Below are 20,564 nucleotides of genomic sequence, written 5' to 3' on the forward strand. Positions count from 1 at the left end.
CACATTCAGGAGCTATGATTCCTCCTCCAACTTCCTCCTCCTCATGGTTTTTGTTGTTTGATTTGGTGGTTTTTGTTTTTAACGGGGGTGGCAATCCAGAGATGCCTGTGACTACTGAATGAGAATTTTAATTGACTAGGATGGCTACTGATAAAATTTCAGTTCCTTAGAACAGTGGAAAAGTTGAGTCAAGTATGGCCAATACTCTCCATTTCACAAAAAAAAAAAAAAAAAAACTAATGAAGTCTTCCCAGAATATGCTAAAGTTTTGCAATACTAACCTTACTGGAATGTTGTATACTGAGTTTTATAGGTTTTTTTAACAACTGGAAAGATTAAGAGGCCCCTGCTTCAAAACGGACCCAAAAATGCAGATATAGTGTTTTAATCACATCATCTGCCCCATTAAAATACTGAAATAAAAAGGCTAACAAAGGAAGCACTTTTCAGAAAACACTTTCTTAATACATATCCAGCACAATGCCATTATAGAGCTTCAGGGAAGCCCTTTTGGTTTCAATGTTGGAAAACAAAAGTTTTGCTTTTTTCCTTCAGTCCTTGGGGATCACTTTCCATTTATATATATATAACACATACATGTATATATGTATATGATATATATACATAAACACATAGCAAGGTTCCTGTTTGTGTATGTTACAATATTGTAGTATCAAGGAGAATCCAGATAGCAACACTGTTTAACATGAGGTTTGAGGTAATTGGTTCTTGAAATACCTGGATCACAGACTGCATCCAGAAATAACAGCTGGGCAATGAAAAGTGTTTTTTCAGACAGAAAAAACTAGTAAACGAAAGAAAAAAGAAAAAAAGAAAAAAAAAAAGAAAAAAAAAAAAGAAAGAAAAACAACAACAAAAAAGCTTACAGCAGTTGCTTTTACATGGAAAAATAAAGGCACAACAGAATAGCATTACATTTCAGAACAGCTGGATGAACGTAACACAAGTATGACCTCTTTCTGTGGAAGTGTCCCGACAAAAAGGATTACTGCTTAATTGATTAGGTTATTACTTCAGTCAGGGAACAGAGCTTCACCCAAAGACTAGAATATTAGAAAAGAAGTCCCATGTTGGTGAGTGAGGGTATTGACCAGGTATTGTTTAGAAAGTGCTCCAGGAACACACACACTCACGGTCCCACTGAATTAGATGCCAACTTTGCCCTGGGCTTCCACAGGGCCAGGACTTCACCAAGAACAGAGAGAATTAGGATTTAGCAATCACAGGAGTTTGCTCTAAATCATTCAAGCACTAATTTCAAAAGGCACACTGTCAAAACAGCTTTCAAGTAGCAAAACATATTGTTTGGTATTAGGTTTTATTCAGTTACCTTTTACCCTGCCAGCATTGTGCTGTTGAGATTAAGAGAATGAAAGACTGGAGTGATTTTTAGGTCCAACAAGCAAAGTTAGCTTAAGTGAAAAGAAATATTTTAAAGGTTTTTCTTCTTTTTTTTTTTTTTTTTTTTTTTTTTTTTTCTGTAACACCTTTAGAATACATTGGATTGGTTACACAAATTAGGAATGCTCTTTTTCTAAGTAGGACTTTGGACATGACAGTGCTCCTTTTCCTTAGTGCCTCTGACCCAGACAGTAAAATCTGACACTGGGAACACAGAGCACATCTGCATGTTCTGGTGAAGTCTGATTATTGGTGTCACTTCAGTGAGAAGGAACTTCTGGGAAATGCTTTTATCAAGACTCTACTGGCAACAGCTCCTTACAGATCATATTGTCAACGCAGCAAACGCAGCTGCTATAAACGGATATGGCAGCGAGTTAGATCAGCCCAACTATTTGGTCTCAGTAAATTTTTAACACCCTGACTTCACAACTCACTGCAGCATCGTGGCATATGTCAAAAGACACCCTGCTCACACACGGATACTTGCATGATTAGATGAAAAAAACTTCCTGGTTAAACTGAAGATGGTCATAGAAAAGCAATAAGCATTTTTAGCAGAAGGGATGTGACATGCACGATAACCTATTAAACATATACTCAGTGCCGCCCTCAAAGCATGTCCAAGTACATCCAAGCTTGCTCCTCACGCTGGTTTCAGGCTAACTTTGTTCTACCCTCTAGACTTTGATGTAGTGCACACTTATTTTAAACAGTATATATATATATTTATTTATTTGCTGTGCGTACACAGACCTTTCTCCCTTTTCCCTGCAGAAACATATTAGACATTACAAAAATAATTTGTGGTATAAAAGAATTCTCACACAATGTAGAATTTTTGTTTGTATATGTAACTAAAATATATATATATATATTTCCAAAAGTAAAAAAGTCAAAATGTCCTTATTTTCCTCTATTATATAGTCTATTTTATTTACAGTGTTACCAAACAATATTCTGTATGTAAAAGTGATAATAGTTTGTGGGACGCTTCCTGCTTAGCAACTTCTCAAGGGGAGTGTGGCTTGTAGAGGACTGCACCAACAGCACTGTCACAATATTATCAACCAGCACCTTCCTCTGCCGTAGGAGTTTCTTCCTTCCTAAGTGAAACCAGACCTCTCACCTGCAAAACAGGTAAATTCTGACAGTCTGCCTAGAAAGCAGCACAAGAGGAATAAAACCTGTGCTCTCCAGTTTCTATGCTATGATATTAAGGGGGAGTCAGCATTCCTCATGGCAAACGCCTGTCCGACCAACCTGGAAACCCCACTCCAGCAACACTGGCACTCAGAGGACCCAAGGCTGCTCCCACTGAGCTGAACAACTTCAACAGAAACAGCAGTGAATCGCGAGACCTCAGCAAAATGCAGCAGAGTTACTGGGGGGCACTCACGTACCTTTTCTTTGAAACAAACAGAAACACAAAGACCTCAGCATTTCCATAGGTGTAACTTTACCAAGCATAGTTTATTCCGTAAGAAAATTTCAGCCAAAGACTGAGGCAGAATAATAAAAAAAAAAGTGCTTTTCTTTTGTCTTCACTAGAGAAAACTTCATGATCAGGATTAGCTGAAATCTGTAATCAGAATAAGTAGGCCAGGTATCGCTTAACTGATGGTTAGACCAGTTAATAGCCTTCTCTTAGAGTGTGCACATATATTTCAAGGGGAGCCACGTAGAGTTTCCAGCCTTGCTGTACTAACGCAATTGTAGTAGCAAGTCACAGCTCTATCACCTCAAGAAAGCAATTTCAGCTCCTGTGGTATTTCCAGTCTCAAAATGTAAGCTCAGACTTCCTTCACCTAGGAAACCGACCCAGCCAGTGCAATAAATTAATAAAAGGAGTAAGACCGGAGAGAGGGGAATCCTGGCTCCTCGAGTCATGGAGAATTTTTACCACTGGTTTCATGGTTCGTATTTACCCAAGAACTGCTATGCAAGAGGAGAAGGTCAACAATAAAATTCTGCGACAAAATTTTTAAGAGCTACTTCCTCAAAATCAGAATGGGAAGTGAAATTGTGTGTTTGGGAATTAATACAAGATGTGTTGTACCCAGCTTTTTCAAGGGAGTGTTAAGAGGAAAAGAGTCACAATTGCTTATTACAGCTACACCTATGGATGTGCCCTGTTGCTGACCTGCAAAAAGCCTCTGCAAGACTGAACAAAACCAAAATCATGTTGTCAATGAAAGTTCAAATGCTAGATTAGCTAGGAGGAAACTACTTGCTTGACAGCTCAAGTGGTTAAAGACCGATAAGTTCATCAGAGCTTGTCTTCAGTAATAAAATAAATAAATACCAGTTAAAAGAACAACTTTAGCTGAACTGGTACAAATTTGGAAATAGGTAAAAGTTCAGGATTTCCTTCTCTGCTGCGGTAGCAAGACACACATATTACCAACATAGAGTTAAAATTTGTAACCGAGCACACCTGCGTTTTGGAAATTCTTTTTAAAACCAGTTTCTGCACCCTGCTGACAAGATGATCTATAAGGAACCATTACACCAGGCAATACAATCAACATTCGGTCCACGTTGGTACAGTTCCCCGCAGTAAGGTAAGCTACACATGAGATTTTTTTGTTTATGCTTTCTCAGAAGAGACGATTTAAGAGACTGTCTAATAGGCTATTAAAATCATATGGCACTTTCAATAAATACTTTAAAGCTTCTCAAAGAAATCAGGATAAAAAAAGCAACTGCTGTAATAAGCCTGTTTTAGCCATTATACATAATGCTGAAGGAAAAAATCCAGAACAGCAAACAGATATTGACAGTTAAAAGACAGTACAGCTTTTTTTTCTTTCTGCAGCAGTGTGAACCAGCTCCCATTCCTGGGGAAACGGGAGCAAGCCCACCTCAAAACAAGCATTCATTCAGTCTTAACTCTGCTCTAGACTCCACCCCAACCCTTACATCACTTCACTTCTAAAACATAGTCACATTTTCATATAAATCTCAGTGCAGAAATGTATTAGAACGTGAAAAGCGCTGATCCTGCAAACCTTTACGACCATGCTTCACGTTAAGCGAGCCGCCGATGGCGTGCCACCAGGAAAGCCACCCCACACGCTTAACGTGCAGCATGGGCACGCCGCAGCATCAGCCCCAAAGATGTCAGCCCTCGCCAGCGACATCAGCTGGGTCAAACTGGTGTCGTTCCATCCGGATTTGTCACGGTGTTCTCAACAGAATCACATTAAGGAACAGAAACTTCCAATCCTACACACGGAAACACAATTACATGTGTGTACATACTAATATGCAATATACATTCAGTAACTTGAAAGAATAGGTTAAGACTTTATTCAGATAGACAAATTAAGGCAATTATCTTCATGTCTCTTCGAGAGAAAGGACCGCGTCCTCATTTGTGACCTCTAGGTTTTAAAGCTATATTTTTTCAAGAGATATATTTCAATTTACTTTATATTTTCTCCATATTTTCTCCAATTAGCAATTTTGTTTGCTTAGTAAATTACATTTGTGCAAGGGTCCACACTGGCAATTTAGCAGTGACAACAAGCCCAATTCATCTATATAGTACAGACTTTTTACATGTGTTTTTTTTTTTTTTTTTTTTTTTTTTTGAAGGGCGATTAGTTTAGGACTGCGTTTTGGCTTAACACAAGAAAAAATTTAGATGTTCTGGCCATCCAATGGACATAACTTTGTCAGTCTAGCAAGACACGTAATTCATGTTATATTCAAAGACCAAAAGAAATAAAAATAATAATAAAAAAATAAAAACAAAACCAACAATAATAATAACAATAATAAAAAAGATGTACTGTCCTTTCACTAAAACAGACCAAAAAAAAAAAATAATCAAAAAACAAAAACAAACAAACAAACAAAAAAAAACACAGAATGGAAACAGCCTTCACAAATAAAAGTGAATAATGCCCAGGTACCTTATATAGGCAGTTATTCTACAACTGTATACAGTTATTTACAATGGTGCTTTATAAAACAAACAAACAAAAAAATGGTAGCACTTCCTAAAAGATTTTGGAACTTTTTTTCTTTTTTTTCTTTTTTTAAAACTCCCTTGTCATAAAAGCCAACTTACATTAAAATATACTTACTACAAGACAACACAACTAACAAAATATATAATAAAACTCATACAAGTAGAAAATTCTGAGGTATTTCTGGTTTGAGGTGGTCTGTGGTCATGAAGTTTTTAATTTTTTTTTTTCAGTTTAAACCTCGGAAGCCACGTAACGTGTGTATGTGTGTGTGTTTTGTGTATTTTTTTTTCTTCTTTTTTTTTTTTTTTCTTTTAACATTGCATGTATTGCAAATTAAAAAAATATTTCAATGTTGAATCAGCAGCATTAGGAACATTCACTGACTAGAGCGAGTTTATGGCATAATAAGAGTAACGGTATTTCAGAATATGCACCACTTGAAGACAAAAGAGTTTAGTCACAGAGTAAGGAGAAAGCAGCGTCAAAGAAACCAGTCTGCGAGATGCCGTGAGAATCGCTGCTGCTGCTGCTCAGCTGCCTCGGCAGTCTGCAACTGTACAGTTCCTAGGCTTCTGGGATGCTACAGGAGCCATCTGCCACTGGTTCAGGTAATTTCCACCTCCCTGCAACCCCAAATTAAAAAGAAAACAAGAAATTTACAGAGCCGGTTTTCACGCTTTTCCTCTTTCCACCATCTGCACCGGTGGCTTGGGCTGGCAGATAATCAACCCCGAGGCCAAGTTGCCTGAAATGACTCACGCTTCATGAGAGATGCAAATTTTTTTCCTATCTTCCAGTATTTTACCAAAGTGCTTCTGAGAACGCACTTTCCCACCTCTTCCAATTATGCTGCTTAAAAGCATCCTTCCCGTTACTATCTGGAGTTGAAAAATAAAAGGTAATTATAGTTCTGCTTTTTTTTTTTTTTCTTTTACCACCCAAGCCCCAGAAGCTGGAGGAAGGATGAAGGAGCACCTTGCTTACAGCCACTGGCTCTTTAACACAGCTTTCTCCATACGCTGCAGCCGTTAATACTCTGCCCAGAAATGTCCTTCCTCTCCTCTAATGGTTACCTGAGAAGTAGCTCCATAGCAAATGATGTTTCCCCAAATGCTGCCAAGTCCAACGTCACTCTCCCCACCCCTATTCTACGCTCCCCCCTTCAATTCTACCACCAAGAATTAACATTCTCTGCCCGGTTACTTTTTTTCCATGTTACAATGACACCCGTTAGATCCGTAAAAGACACATCTGCTGTTTTTTTTTGAAGCTCACTTCCAAAAAGAACCCTAAAAACGGAACGGAACCCAAAACTCAAAACAAAATGGGGAAAAAATCCTTTTGAGGAAGGTGTAATCTTATATAACAGTCTTAAGTTTCCTCCAAAGTTTGCAGCATTGCATTTTCTAAGATGGTAGGTGGTTTTCCTTTATGTCACAGATGCTCCGCTCAGAAGACAGACTGATAAAGAGAAACGCAGAAAACTGAATAAAAAAAAAAAAAACGAACTGAAGTGAGTTTGTTGAGGTTCTGAGGTACCTGCACCTTTTCTGCATTCATTAGTCGGCACCTGAATGCTTGCTGAAATGTCCATTTTTTTAATACAGTAGAGCAATGTGCTGGTAAAATTGATCCAATCCAAAAAAATAATAATAATAATAATAACAATAATAATAAAAAGTCAAGATAAAATAGCAGCTGCATTCACGTGTTTGTTGGATTTTTGCGTTTTTGTTTTTTTGTGTGTGTTTTTCTTTAAAACTTTTTTTTCTTTTCTTTTCTTTTTTTTTTTTTTTTTTTTTTCAAATCCACTGAGTCTGGAAAGACAAATGTGAACCAGGACTTAGATACTAGACTCTTTGGGCGGCAAGTCCACGTTGGTGACAGACGTCACGATGGAGACGAGGCAGTCCGAGGTAGTGCCGTTTACGGATTTGCGGATCTGAGCGATGCGCTCCTCGACACAGCCCGCCGAGAGCCGAGCCTCCGCATCGTGGTCCCAGCACTCTTCGATGGTCACGCAGAGCTGCGCCAAGCCCTGAAGAGAATGGAAGAAGAGCTAAGCATCATTTCTCCATGGTATGCAAATCAGCAGGAGATTAACTTTAAAATTTACTTTCACTCAGTTCTTTTCGTTTTTTAAGCTTCTGGCTTCTAAGGCTGTACGGTTTGGTCATATCTAGCTTTTCTCATAGACCCAAAAGTCCTTTTTTTCTTTTTCTTTTTTAATAACAAAGTGCATCATGAGATTTAGCAGTTAAAGCTTTAAAAAATGAGCCATCCAGTATTATGATTCCTATGATAACACCACTGGAGCTGGCAGTTCTGTATCAGTTACTAATGAAGCAGTTGTTTTGTTTGCAATCACTTCTGTAGGTATCCAAAAATACCTGAATCCAACACTGCTGGAAGAGCACCGCTCATATTTGAATCCCACTCATCCAGAAACTGGAACAGTCAACTCTATCTACACCCAGCAGCTCTCCCTGACGTCTAGGCAATGAGTTACTACACCTGAATCTAACCCAAACAGCAGCAGTTTGGTCAAAACAGAGGCATTTAGCTTCTTACTGAAGCCCTGGGAGGTTTCACGATCTGCTCACTTTCCCAGTCTGAAAAATCAGCTCTTTTATTAAAAACACTCATTTGAAATTATCTACCTCTGGGAAACCCATGCTGCATTTTACCTCATTGTCTGTTTGCCTTCATGTCTAATTAATTTTCCCTCAAAAAATTGCTCAAGTCTTGCATGCTATCTGGCTTGTGAGGAACATGTCTCCGATGGTATGGATCATTCTCTCTTCAATAATCAAAGGGACTTTATTTTCCATTCTTTAATCATATTAAACGAGTCCTACTAAACTAACGCACAGCACGCCACGCCACGTTCCCCGTTCACTTGCTCTGTCTGATTTTAATCAGCCAGTTTACCCTCCAAATACAAAAAGGGACAAACAGAAAGGGGAACGTGAAGGTGCCGTGCAAGCCCTCATTCCCTGGCTCAGACTCTCTCTGCAGGAGGCCACTATGCTAGGACAGCACCTGGGAGTGGTGAAGACACAAAGGTCACCTGCAGTTTAGTTTGTGCCTCAAGGCACCTCAATCCTGCCAGATCACTAGAAGATTTCCCTGCTATTTTTCCCTTTGAAGCTAACACGTGATGCATAACCACATCCCTCGTGCCCCTCACGCAAGAAATAACTTCCCCCATTAACCAGGAGGGACGTACGGGGTGTTTCAGCCAATGATCCTTGAACACGGGGCGCATCTTCTTGTGAACCACCACTTCTTGCAGGTCCTCAAGGGATGGGTGCTGACCTATTTCTTCTTCAAAAGGCAGCATGTATTCATCCACCGGACCTGAAGTGCAAGCAAAGGACCAGATTAGTACAGAAACAGCCTCTGTAGAGCCACAGCCTCCACAGAGCCACATCTTCCTCATGTGTAAGCTGTGGCTCCAGAGCAACCTCAACCCACTGCAGCAAAATAACCTAAAGAAAGGTTTTGGCATGAGCATAATTTCACTTTAGGCACTGACTAGCAAGGTCAAACATTTACAGTGCTTGTAATCTCTTCCTTTGTGATTTGGCATGTTCATAGATTTAAGTCAGCCCTGATAGAGTAGAGCCAGATGCACTTGTCCCAAGTACCAGCTCCTAACTACAAAATTATTTCTGAATGCTTTTGTTATATCTGTTACAGCTGTGAACTGCTCTGGGCCACAAGAATGAGAAAACTGTTTTTGAGTGCCAGTGCAGACCCTGGACTGCAGCAATAACTCCTGATCACTGAAACGTCATTTGGCCTTTGGCAATGTGGAGATGCCCTCTTAGAAAAACGCAGCCCAGCTTAACTAATGGGCTTTCTCAGGGTGCTCAGTGGCATTACATATGATTTCTCAGTAGCGAAAAGTGACCTCTTGCAATAGTGGGAGTAATTCAAGAGGGTCTTTCCAGAATAAAATAAAAGAACTGACCACTTTAGCTGGTCATGAACTGCGACACCAAGGAAATGATGTTTAGCTACTCTGAAAATAAACAGTCACTAAAACAGCTTATCATTATTCTTGTTGACACAATGCCAGTCAGTAAAACAAACTGAAGTGCTTGTTCCAACAGATGGCATGATAATGCTCATGACCTTCCATTCCTCTTCTTCAAAGAGGAATCAAGACTATAAAGAGCTGCACTGGTGATCTCCAAGCCAAAGTTACTGATAACACAACCATGCTCACCACCTGGAATTGAGTCAATGCCCTGTTTCTGAAGTTACACTCACTGCCTTTCAGCTTCAATGAGCAAGACAAGGCCTGTCTGTCAATGAAGTCAACAATGCTGACCACAATGATGGAAGAGATCTGTTAAATAAGGTTCTGTACAATATCACTTCTGAACTGAAAGTACAGATGGGGTTCAGCGTAACTCTCCCTCAGCCCAAAGTCTTCCCTCTGATTTAAAGGTGCTTTGTGTGACACATGGAGTATCCTGGCCAGCTACTTCCTAAGCAAAGTTGAAAGGGGATCACAAAAATAAAAAGCAAAAATCCAGACAGATATGTGGGGGGCCTCAAATGAGAAGTCTCATTGCTGCATCTAACAGAGACCTACAGAGTGATCCTGGGTACAACTGCTTCACCCCGCTATGCTCTTACTTCCCTGCTCCTCTGGCATTTTATCAGGTTAGGCAGGAACTTTTTGAAGAACCACACTCCTAGGCTCATGTCCTAATTATAATCAAGTTCTCCTTTGCTCCTACAATATTAACATCAATGTCTGAAGCCCAGGTGAGGTACTATTAATTCACAAACTTGATATTCAGCCCAGATCACCCATATCTGCACAAGTAGAAGTTGGAGCAGGCAGCCTTGGAGCTAGTACAACAAAACGATAGCTTCCCTGACCAGAGGCAAGGTCCTGCAAATAGCAAGGATGTAACCAAGAGCAGATGGGCTACTTGGACAGAAAAGATGACACATTTTGCAGCATCATTTTAGGATAAAACCCCTTGTGAAAGCAGACATGGTGAACTTTGATGGTATTAAAAGCACTTTGAGACTTGAACACTACAAAGCTTGTTATCCACAGAAAATGACAGTTTACATTATAAATGAAGCAGATGAAAAACAGGTTAGCGGCCTAATAAGAATATGCCGTTGATTTTCTTTATTATTTATCTTTAACAAAGCCAGGCCCATTCTCTGGGCCAGCAAACCATGCTGAAACAGAGCCGTTGCTGGGGCAGATCTTTATTCTTACCATCAACTGCTCTACATCTGGAGACTAACTCCCACAATACCAGTCCCATTGCATACATGTCTATTCTCAGGAAGGCGTCTCGTTGGAAGTTGATTGCTCCCTCTAACACTTCGGGAGCCATATACCTCCTCGTTCCCACCTACAGAGAAAGAAACAGCTCGAGTTAAAATCCAGTTGGGTCCGTCAGCCTCCGTTGGTCAGAGATGAATGACAGCTGCTTTCATTAGCCTTAAGGCTACTTCTGCTAAATTTGCACCTCGCTTGGAAGACAACCAAAAGGGAGCTGTTTCTTCTGACACCGATTCTCAGTAAGTTCACTTGAGCCTAGATAAGCTACCTGAAGGAAAAAGCCAAAGAGCATGGCTACGTGTGTTGTATACATTCAGCATACAATATAGGTCTAACACAGATGCAGCGAGGCACGGGGAGTGGGGATGAAATCCTCTGCGTCCCACTGCATCTTGTTCCAGCAGCACATGCTGGAGGAGAAAACGCTGCCTTTGGAGACACACACACAACACCCTGAGGTCAAGCCAGACTTGGTTATTGCAGTCGGTGAAAATTGAATCCTCTTTCTCTAAAAATATACATGTAAAAAGAAAAAAAGAAAAAAGAAAAAAAGAAAAAAGATAAAGGAAAAGAGAAAAAAAAAAAAAGAAAAAAGGGAAAAGAGAAAAGAAAAAAGAAAAAGAAAAAAGAAAAAAGGGAAAAGGAAAAAGAAAAAAAGAAAAAAAAAAAAGAGAAAAGAAAAAGGGTAAAATCAATGTATCCTGAAATGGTAGAAAAAGGAAAACTTGCAAAAATTTCCAAAAAATTTGCATATTGCAAAACTTCTCAGATATTTATGGCTATATATAGGGCAGAATCGTAGCCCATGATGTAGGAGAGAGGAGAGAACAGCAAGGTGAAAAGCACCTTTTTAATATGGGAGCTGAAACGCTTTTAGTGTTTTTCTTTAGGGGTTTCTCATCTGATCTTGCTGTTACCTGAGGAATCGGGCAGAGAGGGAAACAGAGATGTAAGAAAGCATGGAAAATGCTGGAAAAATCCAAAGAAAGGTAGCAAAAATGAGGAAAGCTGTGAGGAGCTAACGTGAGGTAAGGGTAAGAAAGGAGATGGCATTGGAGACATTCATTCCTAAAACCCAGGAGGTGCCCGGAGGAACGGCTGCCCTTGCTGCACCCCTGCCCAGAGACAGCGAGGGGCCACTTGCTGCAGCTCACAGGTGGAAAATCCCAAATTGATCAAAACGCAGGAAATTGTTCACACAGTGCAAAGCCAGCACGCAAAGTTCACCATTGCGAAAGGTCACCCTGGCAGCGAGCCTGGCTGAATTCTTAAAAATAACTGAATAGTTTTAGGAGTGTTAATGTTTAATACTGAGGCAATAAAGAGACATCACGTCCCGTGTTTGAAGGGAGAAGTCGCTTGCCACCAGGGCCAGGCCAGACTGCACATCTAATTGTTTGGAAAGTGCCTGTCTTGGAGGAAATTAAATGCACAGAAGTGGCACTGCAAGGAAAAGGTGCATGGGGGGACAGGGGAGATGTCACGTTTGCACCAGCCTGTAGGGTTGGGTTCCCATCACAAAGGGCCAGGGGCTGAGAGCTGCGTCTGGGCTCAGGATTGCATGCTGCTCCTGTTCCCTTAGGTCTTGCTTTGCAGGGTCATGCTAAGGGGAAAAAAAAGGTGCTTTCCCCCATATGAATTACGCAAGGAAGAAGAAAACATTCCCGTAATCTCCCGGCCTCCAGCCTGCATCTGCACAAACCGCCTCCACGCACGAGAAGCTGACTTTTTATGATGTTATTTTTAAAGATAAAGATTACCTGTCCATGAGTGTCCCCTGGAGGTTTTCCAGGTTCAAACCGTACAGCTAGACCAAAATCGGCCAGCACCGCCGTCAAGTCGTTCTTCAGCAAGACGTTTTTACTCTTGAAGTCCCTAGAGAGAGCCGAGAAGCGAGTTTAGGAGGCTTTATTACGGCATGGGTCTGAATCACAGCGCAACACACCACTTTGTAACCTCTACGTTTAGCAGCCCTGGGTGGATCGGCTCCTTTCTTCCTTCCCCAGCTGGCAAATTCACCTGCTGGTGTCCGTGAGATGCCACCAGGCAGCCCTGTGCTGCTGGGCTGGGACCTGACCTAACCCGGGGAAGGTGCTGAGGCCACTGCTGCCACCCTGACCCCAACCACGCATTTTTTTGGGTGCTTTTGTTGACTGCCATCACCTGCTGGAAGCAGGGGTGACCGAGGGTGGCACAGCAGCGGTGTCACGGGGGTGCTGGCAAACAGTTTCACTGAGCGCTGTCCTCACAGGGTGTGAAGGTCTCCAGCACTGCTCTCTGCAGGAGCTCACGCTCGACAGGAGGGTGATTTACAGCATGTTTCGGGCACATAACCCTGAGCATCCTCAAGCCCTGGGTACCGGGGGAGTGTGATCAGACCTTGATGCGCCGCCTGAACACGTGGCGGTGCCACCTCCTCTCCCTGCCCAGAGGGGAAGCAGGGCACAGGGAGAGCAACGGGGAAAAGGAGGGAGAGAAAGCACAGCTTCAGGACAGGCAAGCTGCAGAAGTCCTGAGGAAATTACCAGCAAAATGAAATCCAGACAATGAGTTTCCCACCCACAGCCTTTGTAGGCCTTTACACCACTGGATAACTCCGTATCCCTCCCTTCCCCTCCAAGAGGTATCAAAGGAAGAAAAAAAAGGGCTACATATTCATCCCATTTAGAATAGAATTAATAGAATAGAATAGAATAGAATAGAATAGAATAGAATAGAATAGAATAGAACAGAACAGAACAGTTCCAGTAGGAAGAGACCTACCAAGATCACCAAGTCCAACTGTCAGACTACTTTGGGGCTAATCCAAAGCTAAAACATCAGCACGAGTATTATCCAAATGTCTCCTAAACACTGATGGGCATGGGGCATCAACCACCTTGCTAGGAAGCCTGTTGCAGTGTCTAACTACCCTCTCAGCGAAGTTTTTCCTAATGTCTAATCCAAACCTCCCTGCTGCAGCTTTGAGCTATTCCCACGTGTCATTAAAACAGGGAAACCCAGGACCAAGCCTTCCTTGGGCATCAGCCACAGTCTTCTATTACAATTCTGCTTTAATTGCAGGACTGGCTTCCCCTGGGTTGGAAATAAAGCAGGGGAGGGGGTGAGCCCCCACGGAGACGAGCTGCCCACGCAGCTGAGCAGTGGGTGTCACCCTTTGCGGCGGAGAGGCTGGCGCTGTGCTTGAAGATGACTTCAAGGGGACATTTGGGTCAGCCCCGTGCTGCAGCACTGCTGCTTCGGGGCAGCTCAGGTGAGTCTGCAGGAGCCGGGGAGGGGGGGGCTGGATGGCACCGAGATGACTAAACCAGCCCAGCCTCGTTCCCCGGGCTCCCCGCATTTTCATCTGAAAGGGAATGTTTGGCAATATAATTAAATTACAGACCTTAGACAGCAGATGGCAATTGTCCTGTATGCTCAGCATTATAATTTCCCTATCATCAATTCACTCGGTGACCCTGCTGATTGCAGGACATTGCAGGCCTGCACAAAATAATTAATGAGGGCAGATACAATTGTTCCGCGCTAGAGCGACCTGTCAAAATTCCTTGGGAAGAGAGAAACTGCTGGACCAGAGAAAAGAGCTGCTGCCTGTGGCCGTGGAGAAAGCATCACGTGCAAAACCCATCCTGTGTCACCCAGCCCTGATTCTTAGCTCAAAACATCAGAAGGTTTGTCCAGATTGCAGCAACACAGCAAGCCATCCGCAGCACGATGGGCATCGCTGGCTCGGGGATTAGTGTGGGGGAAGTGGGTTATTCCCCTTCCAGCTGTGAAGCCTGAGAGAGGAACACAGCAGAAATCTGCCTGCTGTGGCCACGGGATATCCAAATACACAGGGCAGTCTTGTAGAGCCTGAGAAACATTTGCACATCTCTGTTGCACCTAAAAACACCCCTAACCTGCTACCTGCCATCTTAGAGACCGGCTGCCTCCAGGCTGTAGCAGTTTCCCCAAAGGCTTAGAAAGCAGCCATCACCCAACGACACAGACAAATGACTTTGCTCGGTCAGCGTTAGGGGATTACACCCTCCAGGATGGTACAGATTGTGCACGAGATTTTCACAAAGCTGTGGCTCAGCTGGGACCGCACAGGAATTATGCGATGCTCTTCCCCATTTTTCTGTTTTCCTTCCTTCCACGGGCACCCTGAGCTGGCAAGAGTGAACTCAATGCAAACACACCCAGGACTGGGAGAAAGGCTTGATTCAACCCACGCCCAAGAGAATTCCCACCAACACCATTAGTAGGAACCCTAAAATAGTCGCTAGCAAAAAAGCGGCCTGAGAAGGAGAAAATTCCCTTTTCAGTCTCATCCTTGAAATCAGAGAACAAGGGAGCGAGTGGACAACAAGTGGTTGGTGCGTTAACCTGATTTAGACACCAGAGATTTTATTTTCTGCTTCCACGTGGGGGCACTTTAGCACCGACGAGCAATCCCATAACCTCCATCCCGCTGTGCCGGGGCCACTGTCCTAGGAGTTTGCTCAAAGTCTGCAGAGCAGTGACTCAGGGAGTCCCACCTGGCCTTCCAGCATCTTCGCAGGCATCGTGTTAACCCGTTCAGTGACGCCCCAGCTTTAAAAAGTATTCAGCGTTGTTTGTTTGTTTGCAGCACAAAAGAAAAGAATGGGGTAATCCAAGGAAAATCCACTGTGTCCTGAAACCCCGCTTCTGTAGGAACGTATTCAGTTCACCCCACTGGCACGCTCTCCATCTTTTATCATTTATTAAATGGATGGGGACACTAATGAGCACGATCTGTTGCTTTAAAGCCTTTCTGTAGCTTTTCCCTGCTCCCCACCCTCAGGAATTTTCATGCATACACCGCAGCCTTTATTTTCACGGGGACAAATGTCAGGGCCACAGGGTCAGCCCCAGGAGCGGCACAAAGGCAGCTGCAGGCTCTTTCACCAGCCCCCAGCTCCCACCAACTTGAAGGTTTGGGGGGGCCCCACGGGGGCTGGGACATCCTTTTAAAAACAGAGATCATCTTGCCGTGTAGGAAGACGGCCCCATTAGGTTGGATGCAGATTACTGCAGCTGGGCATGGGGCTTAAGAATCTCCTCGATGAAGGGCAGTGGGGGAGCACGGCTGTGGATTACTGCCCACAGCCACACAACCCACACAAATCCCTTGGGGAAAGCTCCCCCTCCTGCCCTGCTGCTGGCGAACGACTCGGTAGTGATGGGGTTGGAAATGGATGATCTTTAAGGTCCCTTCCAACCCAAACCATTCTGTGAATCTATGAGGTTTTAAACCAGGGCAAAGGACGTGGGACTGCAGGGATGGGTGAGGGCTAAGACAAGCATCGCTGCAACAAGGATGGTTTCACCCTCTTCATTTGGGATTCCTGCTGTACCCACATATGGAGGTCTTGGGGTCACAGTGCCCTTCCTCTGCTGTCTCTCATAAGCACCCTGGCGAGATTTGGGCACCATAAAACTACCATGAAAAATAAATAGCAGCTATTTTCTACATTTCTACATTTTCTCATCAGAACACAATGTTCAAAAGCTCTGTGGGAAGACATACAGTGGAGTTATCAGTCTAACACACGTAGCGAAGAACACGGTCCAAATCTTCAGATGGCCACACAAATACATGGATTATAATGTAACTCATCAAGCACAGACTCTTTGAATAGAGGTTCTCCAGCAACCAAGCTCCCCTTCCCTACACACATCAAGAGAAGAGCTGAGGGCAGAGGGAAGCGCCTGCCCTTCAGACATTTGCCATAAACCACCACCAAGCACACATACTGCTTCACAGACAAGATGCTGATTACCTGCTCTTTGCCATTTCTGCTGTGGGTGAAAAAATTCTTGTCTTAGCATAGAATTTTTGGGGCTAAAAGGCATTCGCTTTCCAAAAGCACAATCTCCTCCTCTGTTTGACAGCATCATTTCAAACAGGTTGTGAATAGCTGAACAGGGAACTTGAAAAGTGTTCACAAAAGAGGCCATACCTGTGTGCTATAGCAGGTTTGTGCCCTTCACCCTTGCACCAAGGGACATCTTCATGTAGGTAGGACAAGCCACGGGCCATGGTTTCTGCTACATGGCAGAGCTCATTCCAGCTGATGATGTTGCCCTTCAGGTAATCCGTAAGAGACCCCTGTAAAACAGGACATTGCATGTTCTTAACCACAGCCCCTGCTTCTAAACTCATCAGTTTAGAAAACTGGTTTTCATCAGTGCTTGAGAAACATGAACCTTCATTTAAGAGGTAAAAAATATCACCAGCAAAAGTGAAAATGAAGGAGAAGTAAAACCCCAAAGCATTTATGAGTTCTCAGCCCTTGACAGCACAGAAAGTGTCTGATCTCCCAAATAAGTCCCAAGTCTACTCATCTGCCAGGGAAGGCTTGGAAGGCACAAAATGGTCTCAAAACAGAGCAAGTCGAACAGCTTAGGAAAAGGGAGAACCTTGCATGCAAGAAGATGTTGCATGGTATCAGCTGGTGGTGGAAATGATTGACTCACTAGGCCTTGAATTAAACAGAGGGATAACGCTGCTGGCTCAACCCCGATTTGTGCATGTTTGTTTTATTTTAAGTGTTAGTCACGTTTGATAACTAAAGCAATCCGTGTAAGAGGAGGTATGCCCTGAGTTTCAAAAGCAAACACAAAGCCTATCTGCAAGGGCTGGGTTGGGATCTACGTGTGCTATGAGACAGCAACCACTGCACACAGGAGCCGTAACCTTTTGTACCACCTCTCTCTCCCCAGCTCCCACCTTTCTTCATTGTGTGTTTTTGTAGGAGAGCCTTGAAAGCTAAAGGAAGGGCCTCTGAAGAAGAGGAGCAGGAGCAGCCCTCCACTAGCACCAGTGGCAGACTAACTGGACCATGGGGGAGCTTCTGGGAGAATATTAGACACCAAACGCTGCTGCTTCATGCCCAGCCAGCCCTCTGCCTTCCCCAAATGTATGTGCAGCGATACGTTACCTTGTCGTGGAAAGCTGTGATCAGCCAGAGCTCTGTCTCTAGGTTTGTCCCTCTTTTCTCTGCTGCGATAAATTGCAAAAGGTTTTCATGCTTCATGCCAGGAGTATTGAAAATCTCCCTCTCGCTCTGCCAAGATTGCTTATCCTAAAGCAGGGAGAAATGCACCATCAAAGATCACTCTTCCCTTTAAAGCAAACAGCCCCTTCAGCTCAGTCAGAGCCGCTCATGTTCCTCTTAATACCATTCTCCAGCGTTTTGATGTGATGCATCCCTTCAAAATGAGGCTGTTTTCCTAGAGGGTAGGTGCCGGAGGAAGAATGGAAGTTGCTGTTCTCAGTCTCCCTTCTCCAAAATTATCCTCAGCTATTCCTAAAGCGCATGTTTGGGTTCGGATTCCACCCCCCTGCCCAGCCTCGCTGAGAAATAAGATTTCTTGAGATTTCCAAAGAAAGAAGGCAGAGATAAAGCCTGTGCATGCAGCACCCAAATCTGCATTGTAGCCGTAATTGTTACGACTGCAAAATCTAATCTAGGCTCTATTGAATATTTACTAGTAGGTCACAGCTGGCATGGACAGAAGATGTGCAAATCTCCTTTAGCAACGCTATGACAACAAATACAGGGAGAAAAAATTAACGAATAAGGATGTAGCGGAGGAGCACAAAGGCGTTTTAGTCATTCTTCTCTCATTTGACTTTTGATTGCTCTACTCTTTCCATTTACCATTCCTAGACAGTCAAGTCAGGAGCATTCAAAGGTTTCCTGGAGTGGAAGACGTGAGCTGAGAGACACGCTGCAGCGCCGTGAGCTTGCACAGCACCAGGGCTGTGCCTCTGCAAGCTGAAAACTGCTAGGTTGGGGTCTGGGTTTAGGATTTGTGTGCTGGGGCAGGACACACAAAGCCAGGGATTTGGTCCTTTGTGCACTTCGGGCATTGCAGACCGGCTTTTAACAACACGGCCATTTGCAGTGATCCCGTGGATTTCAAAATGTGCTTGTTTGCCCTTCTTGCAGCAACAACTACTGCAGGAAGCATTCGGTAATGAGAATTACCGAATTACACAGAGAAAAGTATAGGGGATGGAGGGTCCTTGAACTCTTTCTCCCAGCAGAAGAGTCCAAACACATCTTTGTAATGGTCTTCAAAACACCTCCACAGGCATTCGGAGCATCTCAGCACTGGCAGGCAGCCCTACGAGCGAGCCCTGAAGGTGATGCCCTTCTCACCTGAATAGGGAAGATTTTCACTGCCACATAGTCGTTCATCAGCTGAGCCTTCCACACACAGCCGAAGCGTCCCCTCGCCTTGATCTCCAAGAGCTGCAGAGGCTTTAGGCCAACCAGGGGAGAAGGAGGTGGTGGGCCGGGGTCCTGCACAAGAGAAAAACACTGTCGCAAGTTGAAGTGGGACTGTAGAGCAAAGGAGGAGGAATGGAGACACAGTGTGTGGGGAAAGAGGTGTGAAGAAGGGGCCTGTTATTTCATCCAAATTATTGAGATGTGCTCTTCACAGCAAGAGCAGCACTAAATTCCCTATTTTGCTTTGCAGGGTATTTGTACAGAACATATATAACAACCTGTGCCTTCAAGTGTCACTCTGTGTGTCAAACCACTGCCTGTCATCCTCTGGCAAAACCTGAATTCTCCAGTGTTTTCAAAGCAACGGCTATTTTGGGCTGTAAAACACTGATGACCTCAAGGCTACCTCCTGCCAAAAGTAGGAACTTTTTCATCTTTGTGACCCAACGGCAAAATACACCGACAACCTCCAACTGCTTTGCACTTAATTAGGAGTGCTTCCCATAGCCCTAGCAGCGGGCAGTAAACAGGTCTGTCAGCATTATAAAGATAGTATCTGCCTGGAGAACAATGCAGCCCCAACATGTGGCAATGGAGCTCTGTCCTATCTACTTTCAGCCTTGAAAGGCTCCCAGCGTGGTCTGTACAGGGCAGAGGAAGACGGCAGAGAAAGCTGCTGGCCCCTTCAGAAGAAACCAGAAGGCTCAGGGCACAGCAGAGCCAGCAAAGACCAGTTCTCGATGGCTTTGGGCTGTGAGGATGACCTCCTGCATGCATTCTCTGATGGCTCATAAAAACTGAGCTTCAACAGGGAAAAAACATCTCCTCTCACCCCATAAAACTGATAGGGACTTTCTAATCTCTACAATCTCCACTCCTCTGCAAAGTTGGCTGAAATTAGGCAATGGGTTTGACGGTTTGGGAGGAAGGGTAGCCACCAAGCAGGGTTGTGTAACTCCATCCCTTAGGAATTTTGGAAATGGTGATAACCTGGTCTAAACCCACCAGCCTCACAGGGGGTATGAATGCTGTCACGGGGCCGACTGTAGCATTGACTTCAAAAAGATGGAGAAGAAAAGTTAGGCCACCTGAACAGTGTTAAATTTGAAGAAAAATGAAGAAATTGTTCACGATAAGGGTGGTGAGGCACTAGAACGGGTTGCCCAGAGGAGCTGTGGGTGCCCCATCCCTGGCAGTGCCCAAGGCCAGGCTGGATGGGGCTGGGGGCAGCCTGGGCTGGTGGGATGTGTTGGAACTGGATGGGCTTTGAGGTCCCTTCTAACCCAAACCAGTCGGTATTGTAGATATACTGAGCAGCCTCTGTGCCTACCATAATGTACAAACAGAGGGAAACGACTTGGAGAAGCCAGAAATTTCTCCTCACCTCATTGATGTCGACGTGCCCGTAGGGGGGCTTGCGGTGCCGATACATCCAGAAGGCCAAGAGGATGGCCATTGACAGGACAGCAATGGGGAGCAGAGAGTACACCAGGATGTTGAGCAGAGAGGGTGTTGGTGGCGGTGGCTCGTATATGACTGTGAGGAAAGAGCAGGGAGAACATGGGGAAAGACCTTTTAGAAGCGTACCCA

At 44.0% G+C, this 20,564-nt stretch overlaps 1 protein-coding gene across 2 annotated transcripts in view; it reads right to left on the reverse strand.

Moving 5' to 3' along the window:
* Nucleotides 1–781: 781 nt before the first annotated feature.
* Nucleotides 782–20,564, reverse strand: part of ACVR2B (activin A receptor type 2B) — a 95,770-nt gene continuing 75,987 nt past the window's right edge. Inside the window, exons 4-11 of one of the 2 annotated variants that reach the window (XM_082752432.1) lie at nucleotides 20,359–20,510; nucleotides 18,903–19,046; nucleotides 17,676–17,819; nucleotides 16,695–16,843; nucleotides 12,486–12,600; nucleotides 10,657–10,795; nucleotides 8,632–8,762; nucleotides 782–7,440 (exon numbers count right to left, since the gene is read on the reverse strand). In XM_082752432.1, coding sequence (XP_082608558.1) covers nucleotides 7,246–7,440; nucleotides 8,632–8,762; nucleotides 10,657–10,795; nucleotides 12,486–12,600; nucleotides 16,695–16,843; nucleotides 17,676–17,819; nucleotides 18,903–19,046; nucleotides 20,359–20,510 — 1,169 coding nt within the window. In that variant the 3' untranslated portion in view covers nucleotides 782–7,245. Of the gene's footprint in view, nucleotides 7,441–8,631; nucleotides 8,763–10,656; nucleotides 10,796–12,485; nucleotides 12,601–16,694; nucleotides 16,844–17,675; nucleotides 17,820–18,902; nucleotides 19,047–20,358; nucleotides 20,511–20,564 lie in introns of those variants that run through there. The other variant, XM_082752433.1, reaches the window with a different exon arrangement.

This window comes from Aythya marila (genome assembly GCF_965140915.1).
Source record: "Aythya marila genome assembly, chromosome: 2".
NCBI classification, from domain to species: domain Eukaryota; kingdom Metazoa; phylum Chordata; class Aves; order Anseriformes; family Anatidae; genus Aythya; species Aythya marila.